Raw genomic sequence first — 14,055 nt, 5'->3', positions numbered from 1 at the left:
GATAAGCGGATTAGAAAATGGATGGATGGATGAAATGCACACAAATACAGAGCATACTGACGGGTGTTACTTCAAGCACAGAACTGCTGTTTCCTAACATCTGTGATCTGTTCTACAAATGAGTTGTTTTGAGTTGATCAGTGAGTGTTTGTAGTCGTGGAAATGCTTTCTTGCAAAGAAGAATCTCACGAGAAGCCAAAATGTTAGCTTATTCCTTGCTCGATATTATTGAGTTCTTCCTGTAGGGCACGTCTTTCATGTCATGAATCTTCAGCTGAATAAATCAATAGAATTACCAGCTTGTTGCCAACAGTTTCTTTAACTTTGAAGTAACTACATCTTCAAAACATTCTGAAAGACAGATCTGAGGGTAAGAGACTGAACAGGGAAACAATCATGATTGATAGAGAGAACTGCGAGAGTGCTCATAAAGGTCTGTGGTCAGAGTGGTCAGACCAAAATTTGTCAGACAACAAACCGTAAACCTGTTGCCATGGTGTTTATTTTTGAGCGCTCGATCTGGAAAAGGTCCGCATTGAGTGTTTCTGGCTCCATTTGCGTCAGAACAAACAACGGTATGCAAATAAAACCATGATGAATCAACCCACAGAAAACAATTTTCAAGTTGATAAATCTCCACAGTGGTAAAAATGCTGCACTCAATAAACCCATCACTCGGTGTGTTGACATTTACAGTGAATGAATGAATCTGCTGCCACTGCTAATGTTACTGACAGCTGTCTTTGTTTGTGCAGACTGAGTGAGGCAGGTGCAAACACAAAATGTGGATTTTTTTTTGTTTGTTTTTTTCGCAACCTTTTTTTTTTTTTTTTTGCCTGTGTGTGTCTTTGTCCTTGTGATAAGACTAATTAACAAACATCAGAAGAGATTTTGATTAAAAATAAATCCCCTTTTATAAGTTGCCCTACCAGTTGGGGCACTTGAGAAGAATGACATTTTAATTAGTTTGAGGTTAATCATATAAATGGTCAAATCATTACATTTGCAAATAGCAATTTGAAGTCATCTGAACATTGATTTGACATGTTCTACCTTTTAGGTGTACTCGTACATTACTGTTATGTACTAATGTTTTAATGGCAATCCAATGAATAGGTATCACTTTTCCATTATATCTCTTCATATAGATATAATGGAAGCCTACTGTTCCACTATGATGAGTAATCCCCCAGTTAATATCTTCGCATTAATCCCAAGGATGTGATTTTCCGCCGTGTTTTACATCATTTATGTCAGACAAAGGTGACACACCCATTCCGGATGCAACTCTATAAATCACAATACAATCTCGAAGAATGAGCTCATAACGTTGTTGTTATTGTTAAGTGTCCTTTAGGATAGACCCTTGAAGACTTCAAGCTGTTTCTCATATTGAGCCCACGCTGCAAAAACAACAGCGACAGTGCACGGGGGTCTTTTTAACCATCCAGTTAAAAGACCATACATGTACTTGTTTGACTGGTGCTAACTGCTCAGGGACTGTTCCAATGCAGTCTTCCTCAATAACCAGGAGCTCCTGTGCCGCGTGCACCCACTGAGGGCTGGAGATTGTCAGCAGTCACACACATGCCAATGCTCTTATGCATTAATCATACTTTTGCACAAATCTTCTCCTGCCCCCTCCCTTCCAACTCCTATTATAGCAATTCACTTCCTCTGGTGAGATAAGAGCTGAATAAGAGGCTTGCCAGACATACCTATATGTGCAGTACATGGAAAACTTGGAGGCACTTGAGGGCACATAGTGATACCTCTGTGGCCATACAGAAAAGTTGATGAAAAAAAAAAAAAAAAAGAACACTGGCTGCAATGCTCCACAAAGTCACATCTGCAACTGGACCTTCCAACTTCATCAGTGCAATTACTTGTCTCTGAGGTGGTACCTACAAACGGTCTGCGTTGAGACTAAATTGTCAATAGGCACCAAACCATATCATATGCATGATATCAATTTATCTATCCATCTATGCCAATATACAAAATTGTAAAAACCATTCGATTTTCAGAATGCATCAGCTCTCTTCATCTCATCGCTCAGCCCCTTTCACACTGACAAAACTGAACGCATCAAAAATAAATGCAATAGATTACCTGAACAAAGGTGCAGAAATGCCAAAAGCCAGCAAATCCCCCTGAAACAAGCAGGCATCCTTCAAAAGAGCAGCAGCCGGAGTATTCCAGACTTTGAAGGCGTATTGCGGTGCAGTTAGTTCATCGAAATCCCAACTTCTGGTCCCGAGTTACTGTCAGGCTGGTTCGAGTTGTGTGAAATAACTCGAGAAGAACGTCTGAGCCACTCCTCGCGGGGAGATGCCCGCTTAAAGTTCAAATGAATTCTCGATGTAGTCTCCCACTCGAGACCAAAATGGGTTCTCTCCACTAACGCCTCACCTCCGCAAGGCGACAGGAACTTTTGACTGCATCCATCGCTTCAGTCCGATCGTCATTTCGCTCACGCCGGCGATGATCGAATGGAGCTGTTGTTTCGACCCCTTTTTTTTTTTTTTTTTTTTTTTTTTATGTGAAGCCCACGCGAGGCTGCTGCGAAAGTGGAAGCGGCGTTGGTTGGATGAGGTGCTGTGCGTCTGCGTCGCCAGTGCGCACACGGGGAGACGTGGGGCTCGATGCGCTCCGATTTTACTCTTAACCACCTTAGAATTACGTTCTCCTTTTGGACCGCTTCAAAGATAATGCATACATGTTTGGCAAGAAGTGCGTATTAGAACTATTATCAAACAATTTTCTTTTCAGTGTCCAGAATGGGGGAATTCAAATGACTTCTATGAGCCTAAAGCAGGACATTTTTAAACAGGCAGCTCTACACAGTAAGATACTTTACTCCAACGTGTACTTTTTAATAGCAAAATCAGAGAAATTAATCGTTTAGCAGTGGTCTCTTGTTTCTTTTTTTTTTCCAGAGTTGTATTTCAAATCAACCAATGCGTACCAGCTCAGGTTGTTCCGTATAAGGAAAAGGGGTCAACATAATGAGCCAGTCTGCAGCAGCATTGTGTTTCTCAAGATGACCAAAAAAAATCGATTCACGTTCTCACCCCCTGACCTCTCGGCGTGCCTTTGGGGAAATTAGAAATGATTGGAATTGCGTTCGAGTTGCAATGCTGCTGAACATTTGACACATGTTGACGAAACCGTCGCACCGGCTTGAATGAATCCAAAAAAGTGCACATTTAAAAGAGGGAAGTTATTTCCACTGAAATGTTATTTAGTGATTTAGAGCCATTGTTTAGCAAGCAATCTGTTTTTGTAGAAATGTAAGCACTCCCCCTAGAGGATGAAGAGACTCAGTGAGGAAAGAATGTGTTTCAGTAGTCGGAATGACTTTCATGTGGCTTTTCTAAAACTTTCTCTTAAGTAAATGAGAGAGCAAAAGGGCTACATTAGAGAAACGCTGAAGTCTTTGCAAACCTATACTAGGGCATGATAAATACAGTTCGCCATTGATTATCTTTAAAGATTAAAGGGTGAATAATGTGGTCTCGAAACCCTTTTCATATACGGTGTCTTATGAATGGTACACGTGTATTTAATTCTCCAGGGGATTCAATTACACTGTTGTTGAATATAGTCAGAAACCGGCGTTGCACACAGAAAATGATCATTTATCCATCACTCAATTTTCTATACCGCTTCTTTTCATTCAGGTTGTGCAATGAGATCCCAGCTGACTTTGAGTGAGAGTCAGGATACACCCTGGACTGGTCACCACCCAATCCAACGTTTGGCCTAATTTGAGTTTTCAAGTTAACCGCGTGTCCACTGCGCTGTTTTCATTTGTATTCATCTTTACACTGAAATCGTCGATGCTAAGCTGGAGCACTTTACAGCCGACATTTGTGTTTATTTAAGACCCCTTTCTTCTGCATCCTCGTCTTTTGTTTAATAATTTCACCAATTCGTAGCACAATATGAAATGAGATTTATCCATATCCATACGAACATTTACAGTAAAATGTCATCTTACAACGTTCCCTTTTGCCTTTTCTTCCAGTGCAGTATCTGTTCTTCATTGTATGTAATAATGACCCCTCACTACAGTAAGATAAGGTAATCATGTCTTTCTGGCATGTTGACAACGGAGAAATGCAACAGCTCTGTAATTTGTGAAATTCCACGACAGTGAGAAGAAAAGATCCACCGTGGCACAAAATAATGACAGCGTGTCTTTTTTGTGCCCACGTCGCCTCAACAACAGGTGTCGCAGCAAAAAGAAGGCCTCGCAAATTCTGACAACTATTTACACCATTGTGCACATTTCAAAGCAGTGAAATATTTTCCAAGGAACAGATGGTGAAAATATTGTGACACAAAGACGCGCCTGTCTTCATGGCAACACAAAACACGAAATGCCAAAGATTTTGAGCAGACGGTGCCAGGGACTGAGACCTATTTTCACTTCAAAGTAAATATCAAGATGACAAACTGGATGATGGAATAAACCGTACGGACTGTTCCACCCATATTGTTTTGCAAAAAATATGGCCCATGAATGCAGATCTTCATGATTGTGATCGTTTCTCACTTATTATCATTATTGTTATTATTTTTTTCCCTCCTTTTCTGCCCTCCCCATGTCTTATCTGTGACAGTTCGTTGGCTTGTTCGGTTTGCTTCCCTCATTTATATCTGTGCCTATCTGTCACCGCACATCATTGCGGTTGCTCAGGGTTATACAAAGCGTTGAAGAAAATGAGAGAGAACCTTCACATTCCTCACCCAATTCACAGCGGGGGAATCTGATGCAATAGCTGCTTCTCTTCTTTCTTTCTGTCTCTCTCTAAATGAGCAGCATGGTAGCGAGTATTATTCCGCTCTTTAAAGAATGAAGAGCCTTTCAAGTTCTCACAGTCTCGCTGTCATATTTTTTTTTCTGGCTGTGGCATAAAGACTCCGATTTTTTTTGAAGGGGAAAAAAAATGTTTTTCATCTCGAGAGGAGAAAAAAAAATGAGATCTAAGCGATTTCATCAACCATGAAAAATGGCCAGTGCACGCTTCAGTTTCTATGCTGTTTTTTTCTTTTTTTTTTTAAGTAATACTTGCATGCCTGTTCACAGTGCTCCAGTGTTTCACTTTTTTTGTTTTCATACTACACATTACTTTGCAGCAGCATGACGAAATAGCGCATCTGTCTCACAGTTGAGAGGTATCAGGTTCAAATCCCAGCTTGGACCAGCTCGTGTAGAGTTTGCATGTTCTCCCATGTTTTCCTGGGTTTTCTTCAGGTACCTACACCACTTTCTGAAAACATGCATGTCAGAGAGATGGAGCACTTAAAATCATCTATAGCTGTGAGTGGGATTGTGGATGGTTGTTTATACGTGCCCTGCGATTGGTTGGTGACCGGCCCAGGATGTGTCCGACCGCTTGACTAAAAGTCACCAACATGGGATAAGCTCCAGCTCACCCTTAACACCAATGAGGATGAGCAGTCTAGAAAATGGATGGTTGGATGTGACTTCAGAACTGTAGGATCAGGCCCATGTTGGCCCATCCGTATTCTCCCACTGGACAGTTGTTTGTGAACTTTATGAATAAAAAGACTTTTTTGTAATGCTTTGGTTTCTCTTACTACTGGCTTGCCTGTTGAATCACTCCAACACCTGGCAACATAATAGCAAGCAAGCAAATGTGACTTCTTGTGACAGCAGCCCAACTGGATGGTAGTAAATACGATTACATGACATCATTGACACATGATTAGTTTTGTGCAAGCCATCTTGCCGTTTTCATGCAAAAAAAAAAAAAAAAAAAAAAAAAGCAATTACGCCTTCATAATGTCTTGGACAACTTTTGTATTTTTCTGTTCTTTGAGTTTGAATTTCTTGTAAACTACAACACGTATTTTGCCAGGGTCACATAATCAGGAGAATATTATTAAAAACTGGCATGTTTTGTAGAGGGAACCATTGTTGTGCAAATGCTTTTCTCTTGGCACAATGGGGGGCCTTTGTTGCCTTTCGACACAACACTGGATGTGTCCAGCTGCCGAACTCTTTTTAAGTGGTATTATTGTCTGTTAGCACATGAAAACAAAGCCCCATTCCTGGAAACTGGGGCCATTCTTTCTTTCTTTCAGCAGTTTAATAACCTCATCACCCCAACCTGGTGCAGGACTCTGCCTCGGCATAGTTGTTATGATCTAATATGAAATAAGCTAATCTTTAATGATGCCCAGAATGGATTTTTGTTGTTGTTGGTGGTGTTGATTTGTTGAGACAGCACTTAAATGACATAGCAAGAGGATTAAAACAGATTTAAAGAAGAAAATTCAATTACATGATGATAACTTGTCAACACAGTGCCTCTAATGTGGATGGTGTGGAATTTTGTTACGTACACACTCAAACGTAGGCAATAATAAAGAGCGTGTACTATAATGTACCTTTGTACCCATAGCTGCTGTCTTGGTCTGCTGCAGGTTCCAGTTCGGGTTTTTGGGTGATTGCGTCACGGTTTCGTCTGTATTTATCTGTTTGTAAGGCACACACCAGGAAATAAATCACCATGTCATCCTCCCTCATTGTCACATATTTGCCTTTTTTTTAAACAAAATAATTAAATGAATCCATGTGAGGGGATAAATAATCAGAAATTAACAAGAATTAATCAAAAATATGTACAGTTCAGAACATAATTTTAAACACACTGTGATCGGATTAGAAGTGGAGTAAATCTGAACTGAGCAATAATTCTATGGGAATAATAACCTCAAATATGATGCACTGTAGCACACTTTGTAGAATAGACTGTCTAAAACGATTTTGTGAAAATAGCCTCAGCAATGTTTTTGATGTTCAATTTTATTTTACGGGGTTTGATTAATCTGTTCCACCACAAGAGGTCAGTATAGTTGCACGGACAAACCGCTGTTCTGTTCTGCTCATGGGGGGGGGGGGGGGGGGGGGGTGACTTTCCCCTTCCTCATCTGAAGTCAAAAACTGGCAGCATTTTAATGAGGTCTTTTCATCAGTGATGTAATTTAACTGACACGTATGTGCACTCAAGTAATGCAAGAACTGTTTCTGAGTTGTCTCATGGACTTTGGCAAACGCTGAATAAATACTTCTCTGAAGGTATCTTTCCAAATTAATAATTCACATACTGATTTTGTAAAAGATTGTTTGATGCAACTCTCGTGCTGGATAGAATTTCAATGTGCATGTTTAGGCAGGCCGAAGTAGCTGATGCTGAGCTGAAGTCATTTGCAGAAACGCTTGTTTTTAGCATGAAAAGGAAAAAAAATGCCACTTTGGAGTGACTAAATTCGAACATGTACCTCGGTTGCATATGATTAAAATTTTATAAACTGATGTCACGTTTCCTGTGCTTTCCTCAAAAATGAACAAATGATTTTAATCATGTGCACCTGAAAATCTGATTTTCAGTTCAATTCAGACTTATTGTGAGAGGAAAATGTGAAGAGAAACTTTTTTTGAACTAAATAATTAAATGTCATCAAATTTAAAGGTGAACACATATGTCGAATGATCAATTTGATGATGCGTGAGCAAATGTGCTTGCTGTTTCGAACATTTTCTAACCTGACAAAATATCCACGGCATGGCCACGCTCCACTCGCTCGACACCAAGCAGGCTGATGAGAATGAATGTGGTGGGAAGAGCCAGCATGGTTCCTGGCTGTGCCTTTAATTGGGACTTACTGGACCTGCAACCAAACACATTTGAATAAATTATTAGCAAAATACATGATGCGGGCCCCCATTTCAGTTTGGACATACTCGTCACATGAAGCAAACTCTTAACATCAGCCGTCTTGTAGCCGTGCACCATGCAAAGCCATGCTCTTTGAGAAAGAGGGATGGGCTTTCTTCTAAATCCTGCCCAGCATGTCGTCAAACTGTGATTCTTTCTCTTTGAGTCTGATCACGTTCTTGCGAAGTGAAGAAATGCAAATTAAGACAGTTTCACAGCTACTTACGGTATCTTTTCCTTGTCCCCACCCAAGTGTATTATAAATCTGCTCACTCAACCATACTCTGTACATTTGGTGTCTTATTGAAATGCCATATGCGGTACAATAATGAACCAATTGATTATTAACTCCAACGATTCCATTTTTTCACTATTTTTTTCCCCATCCTGCAATGTGCTGTCTAATTGTTGTGTTCAGTAAATGGTAAATTCAGTAAATCGTCTATTGTTGTGACTTCTATGAGGACCCAATCATATTTTATGACCAATATTCAGCAATCCAGATATTTCCAAAGGGGTTAAATACCCCCCCCCCCCGCCCCCGAAACTATATATTTTCTAGGCACCCTGAAATGTACATAAGATCAATGAGAAGAGAACTGGACAGCTATAGAGGCTGCAGAGATAATAAGTCAGTTCTTCTGATCAGCCATCTGCGCTCCAAAAAGCTTTGCAACTCATCCCGTCTGTCTGATGGACAGCCAGATTCCCGGGATGTCTTGGCGCCCACCGCCTACCATCATCATGTGCCACTTTAATTGTTCTGCAAAATGAACAGCCACAGCCAGTACTACAAATACGCCAAAACGCTTGAGCAAAAAAGAAAAGTCTCCACCCGTTGAGGAGTAAGGGCCATAACTGTTTTTGGAGATGGAAGTGATGACACAAAGTAGCTGTAGGCAATGTTATTAGTTTAGGTGTAAATGTGTTGCATAGATCAAAAGCAAGTGCCTCTTGCAAATGTGCTATAGTCTGGATCCGGTTAATGAGATTGTGTGGAAACTTGTCAACAAATGTAGCAGAAAGGCATATCGGCATCCTCGACACATCAATAAAAGAATCTCATAAAGACGCTTCGAGGCAGAGAGAATAATATCCAACGGCTATACCATATTCAATATGAATGATATGAATATTTAGCAGTACTGTCGCCAAAATCTGCATATGATATTTGACCGAGGGATATTGCATTTTGGAGACGAGTGAAAATTGAATGTGATCGGAACATCTTTGCACTATTTAGTAAATAAAACATGCATCTTATCTGCAACACAGACAGGAGTATGTCAGAATTGTTGGAAAGAAATTGAAAATGCAGTTTGAAAATAGGCCTGTGAGTGAAAACTATGAGTGGAAAAAGGAATCTAACCTCTCCATGTGTAGGTGTGATAGGTTCAATGAGTTGAAGACAGGAAGCAAGTTCAATAACAAATTCAACTGATCAATACATGTGATGGCCCCAAATGGTCATTATTCATTTATTTGGCGTTATATTCCTGTACTTTAAGCATGAAAGTGAGGAATAACGATTAAAAGCGTATACGTCCTTTGCGAAGACAAGGGTAATTTTTTTTGGACAATATTTTAGCACCCCAAAAAAAAAGCAGATATAACCACAATGCATTCTGGTGTTTGCTAATTGTGGCTGCAAGCCCTTTTCCTTCATGTCCACCAAACAAGTGGACACATTAACACACAGTGCCTCGCAAATCTCAGATATAACGCTCACATGACTCTTATTACATATTTTACGCAGGTGTACCTTATGAAGTGGCCAGCGAATATCGCTCATTCACACCGAAGCACGCTTCAGAGGCTCTCCACTGAAAGATATAACAAAATATCTGTTAGACTCATCTTCTGGAGCATTGAACCGAGGGCAGAGCCTTCTGATCAAAGGTGACGGGGAGAGCTGATTTCCTTCCTCCCGCCGACTGCTGGGGAATAATCACAGCTCACCATCTAACATATTGTCAATAAGAAAGAGCAGGCGCTTCCCTTGTACCACCGCAGACAGATCACAATACTCCAGCAACCACCAGAGCGTGACCAGAATCCGCTTTCAGGTGCATCCCAACCTCCTCTCCAACTGCGCGACACCCCATAGCCCATCTCGACTCACACCCAACTTGCTTTTGTACAGATAAAAACATGCACAGATAATATTGCCCATACAAAATGATAAAGGCTGTTTTTAGAAGTATATATGACATTCGCAGGACTCCATCATTCATTACACATATCATTTCGCTACATTATGAAACTGAAACCGTATTTTTTTTAAAAGATAACAGTGGATGAATAAGTCTACACACCCATGTTCAATTGCAACGTTTTCGTGATGTAAAAAAAAAAAATGAAACCCAGATACTGTTCTTATTTCAAAACTCTTTCCAGCATTAATGTGACCATTAACCTGTACAACTCGATTGAGTTAGTTTCATCTTGTCAAGAGAAGTAAAAATAAATAACTGAAAATATTGGTTGCACAAGTGTGCACACCCATTTATGTACTTCAATACAGTCCACTCATATGTCGGATAGAATTTTCATGAATCTATTCTAACTCTGTTTTGATTATCGTCAAAGCTGATAATGTGCCAACCAGCTCAAGCATATGAGGGAGACCCTCAAAACCTGTTGTCACCCCTGCTGGTCATTTTGAAAAGTACATCTACATCCAGAAGGGGCGAGAGTATAAGTGGGTGGGAGGAAACAGAGTGACAGATGCAAAAATATTGTCATTCCATATGCATTGGGTCTGTTTGAAGAATTCAGGATTTTTCAGACAATTTTATGTCCCATGGACATCTGCTATTTGCAGGGAATAGGGACTGGGCTGACCCAGGAATAACAAAAATCCAATGAATACATGGAACATCCAAAACCTTTTATTTCTATGTTCATTTTCACGAATAATTTTTCAATGGCACTTTTTACAAGATGCTGATGTCTTAGGTGATGGAATGCATGATGGCGATCCGTACAACTGGTAACACTTTTTTGGGGGCAATCAAGTATCTGAAAAAAAAAAAAAAGATGAAAAAAGAAAAAAACGCACCTGTCGGTACTCACTATCAACCCATGGTACTTTTCGTATCTCTTTGTATTTAGTGGAGGAGGAGTGAATGGTGGTGACAGATACATGTTTTCATCACTGCCATTACACGTATCGGGGAAGCATCAGAACAAGACAAACGGTGTTCAAAGCATGATAGGCTACATCTGGAGCTTTCTCAGTGCTCACAGTGACAAGTCACAGTCAGCTGAGTAGCCATTGTGGAGGAGGGGATCCAGCCTGAGTGGGAAGGGATGATCTGATGAACCAGCCACAAGGGCCAATGACCTTTGGTCCCAGAAGACGAATGACCCAATACGTCAGCAGCAGATCCTAGTACATCCATCCATCTATCCATTTTCAAATCCGCTTATCCTCACGAGGGTCGCGGGCATGCTGGAGCCTATCCCAGCTGTCTTCTGGCAGTGGGCGGGGTACACCCTGAACTGGTTGCCAGCAAGTCGCAGGGCACACATAGACGAACAACCATTTGCGCTCACAATCACACCTAGGGGCAATTCAGACTGTTCAATTATCATGTTTTTGGAATGTGGGAGGAAACCGGAGCACCCGTGGAAAACCCACACAGGTGCGCGGAGAACATAAAAACTTCACTCAGGAGCCGGATTCAAACCTGCAACTCTGCACTGTGAGGCGGACATGCTAACCAGTCGCCCGCCGTGCCGCCGATCGTACAAATATAGCTTATATGCTGTGAGATTCATCTAAAGCTTTGGGGACTGGATACTTGAAGCACGTAGAGAGGAGGTTGAGAGATAATATCATCCGATACTTTCTCTAATTGCCATGCATGTAAAATTTAATTGAAGACTTTTACAGTTGAGCGTTTCTGAGTCAACAGTTGCGTTGACCATGTGTGAGTGTGTGCCTGGGTGTGTGTTTGGTGAGAGCTGGAGGATGTGTCTGTATTAGTTTGATGCAATTCCAACACATCCAAAAACCTAATCCCTTTCGGGTTTTCAAGATCACTAAAGGATTTTCTACATCAGAAATCAAAGAAAACTACTGAGTTATAACCCTAAGAGCTGGAGACAGGGAGTTTGAGGAAATGTCTAGTTATTTTTTTTAAAGCATTAGACCATTCAAAGTTTCAAAACAAATTGGCTATTTTTTTACCTTTAATTGGCACTCATGCTTTGAATGATTCCCTAATTATGTGCAAATAAATCAAACTGGAAATTTCATCCATAAATATATCGCTAAATATTCCAGGCATATTTAAACGTGATATCACATATTATTTTGGAGGCATGCAGCTTACTTGAAATGCTTTGTAACTTTGTGCATCAAAACATAGCAAATGAATCTGAATTTACAGGCTGAGACTGTCCATATTCCTAAAAGAGCCAACTCCATATAGACACCAAACAATACTTGCAACTTCACAACTTACCCTCTCAGGTGATTCCTCCAAGATTACAGCTCCATTTATTGGTACAACCAAATCTGTGGGTGAGCTTCTTTCAGGCATTCAGGCATTTAACAGTGAGAGTCGAAGGAGAAAAAGAAGGTGCAATGTGGACCTGCAAGAAGAAGAGCAACGAAATCAAATGGAGCTGCCCATACTGAAAGAAAATCCTTAATAATCCATCTGTGATCCAAGAGGCGCGATCAGATGGGGTGCATACAAATTGCAAACCTACCTCTGCAGCAACCTCGGTCCACTTTTTCCTCAGGGTCCTAAGGCTGCACAATTGCAGAGCAGCTTGCACATTCTGTTGCACGATAGAAACATGATAGATTCTGTTTGCGGGTTTAACAATTTTGAATAGAATCTAATTAACAAAAAAAAAAAAAATCATCATAAATAAACCAGCTAGCATTTCTCACATCCTTATTTTCTCATTTTTGTTTAATCACAGGCTTATCAATTACTATGGAGCATATTGGTATTTATCCTCGGATAAAGATCTTGTATGTTTTTTTTTCTGGTTTCCTGCAGCCACTGTTTTAATATGGAAAGCCACCACTGCACAGACTGCAGAAATGTATCCTCCTGCGTCCTGCAGCAAAACAAGCTTGCCTCTGTCTCTTTCACCAAATGAAACTGAATTCATTTCTTTCTTACTGGTTTATAACCATTTGCCCAAAAAAAAAAAAAAAACACATACACACACTGAGGTCACGCTATAGACAGACAATAGATAAAAAGCCAGCGCTTATATTGATTTCCTGAGCTACAGACATGTTGGTTTGACCACAAATTATAAGAATCGTATTTCTCCAAGTTTGCTTTTGCTATCTCAATGATAAAGTGAGCTTTCTACCTTGTTGATTGTGCATGCTCCCCCTCCCCATTGTATTAAATTGATTGAATCACTTGATAATTGATTTGGGTATTTTCTTATCTTCTTGATTTTATTGAGGAAAACGTGGCCACAAAAAAAATGATAAATGCATCCTCTGCTGGGTAATGATGTGTGCAACAAAAGAGAAGAATTGATCTGAAAATGCAGTTCGATCTAACCTTACACACACACACACACACACACACACACACACACACACACACACACACACACACACGCAAACACATGTGATGGGCTGAAATAAGGAGAGTGCTGTCTGACCTCCCTGTAAAGATGATTTAAGTCAACCTTTTTTTATTTAATAGAAGGTTGAGAACCATTCAAGCATTTAAGAGGCAAATAGATTCCCATACAACAAGAAAATAATAGTATTTAACACGCGCCCACTCAGATGCTCATTTTTATTATATTATTCTTCAGTTTCACATGCAAAGTGGTGACGATGTTTCAAGATAGGACTGATAGATAAAAAGGGGAAATGTAACAGTAAAGTAGGAGTATGAACAGATCTCTCCTTAAATTCCTTCATCTCACTCAGCAGTACAGTTTTGAATTAACCTGAAGTCAATAGCATGGCTATCAATCATTCTTGCTGGAGTGGGCTTGAGAGTGTGCTATTGGACAGATAATCATCTCCTGAGGAAACAGGCTTTTCTTCTTGCTTGCTTGACTCTGAACAGCATGAGCATTGCAGTTTCATCACAGGACAGTAAAAAAAAAAACAAGCACGATCTTCCCATAGGCTGGCTGTTACTATACAAATATGCCTTATCCAGATCATTGCATTTGCAGGGCATTAAATTGATCGTAACCAGATTGCCGTGGTTCTCATGTGAGCAGGCTGCGTCAGTTCATGCAACAAGGCTTTAATTAGGCAGACATTACCTTTTACATTTTACAACTGACTGGAAAA

General features: G+C 40.3%; 1 protein-coding gene across 4 annotated transcripts in view; it reads right to left on the bottom strand.

Annotated features, from left to right (window-relative positions):
* LOC109508958 (roundabout homolog 1-like) overlaps positions 1-12,553 on the bottom strand; it is a 72,626-nt gene extending 60,073 nt beyond the window's left edge. For 2 of the 4 annotated variants that reach the window (XM_019858896.1, XM_019858898.1), the window contains exons 1-3: positions 12,227-12,417; positions 7,583-7,707; positions 6,424-6,510 (exon numbers count right to left, since the gene is read on the bottom strand). In XM_019858896.1, coding sequence (XP_019714455.1) covers positions 6,424-6,510; positions 7,583-7,670 — 175 coding nt within the window. In that variant the 5' untranslated portion in view covers positions 7,671-7,707; positions 12,227-12,417. Of the gene's footprint in view, positions 1-2,112; positions 2,759-6,423; positions 6,511-7,582; positions 7,708-12,226; positions 12,418-12,476 lie in introns of those variants that run through there. The other 2 variants (XM_019858897.1, XM_019858899.1) reach the window with 2 other exon arrangements.
* Positions 12,554-14,055: the final 1,502 nt, after the last annotated feature.

The sequence above is a fragment of the Hippocampus comes genome, unplaced genomic scaffold (genome assembly GCF_001891065.2).
Source record: "Hippocampus comes isolate QL1 unplaced genomic scaffold, H_comes_QL1_v1.1 scaffold230, whole genome shotgun sequence".
Taxonomy (NCBI): domain Eukaryota; kingdom Metazoa; phylum Chordata; class Actinopteri; order Syngnathiformes; family Syngnathidae; genus Hippocampus; species Hippocampus comes.
The sequence above is the reverse complement of the archived record's forward strand: the minus strand, read 5'-3'. Positions and strand labels throughout refer to the sequence as shown.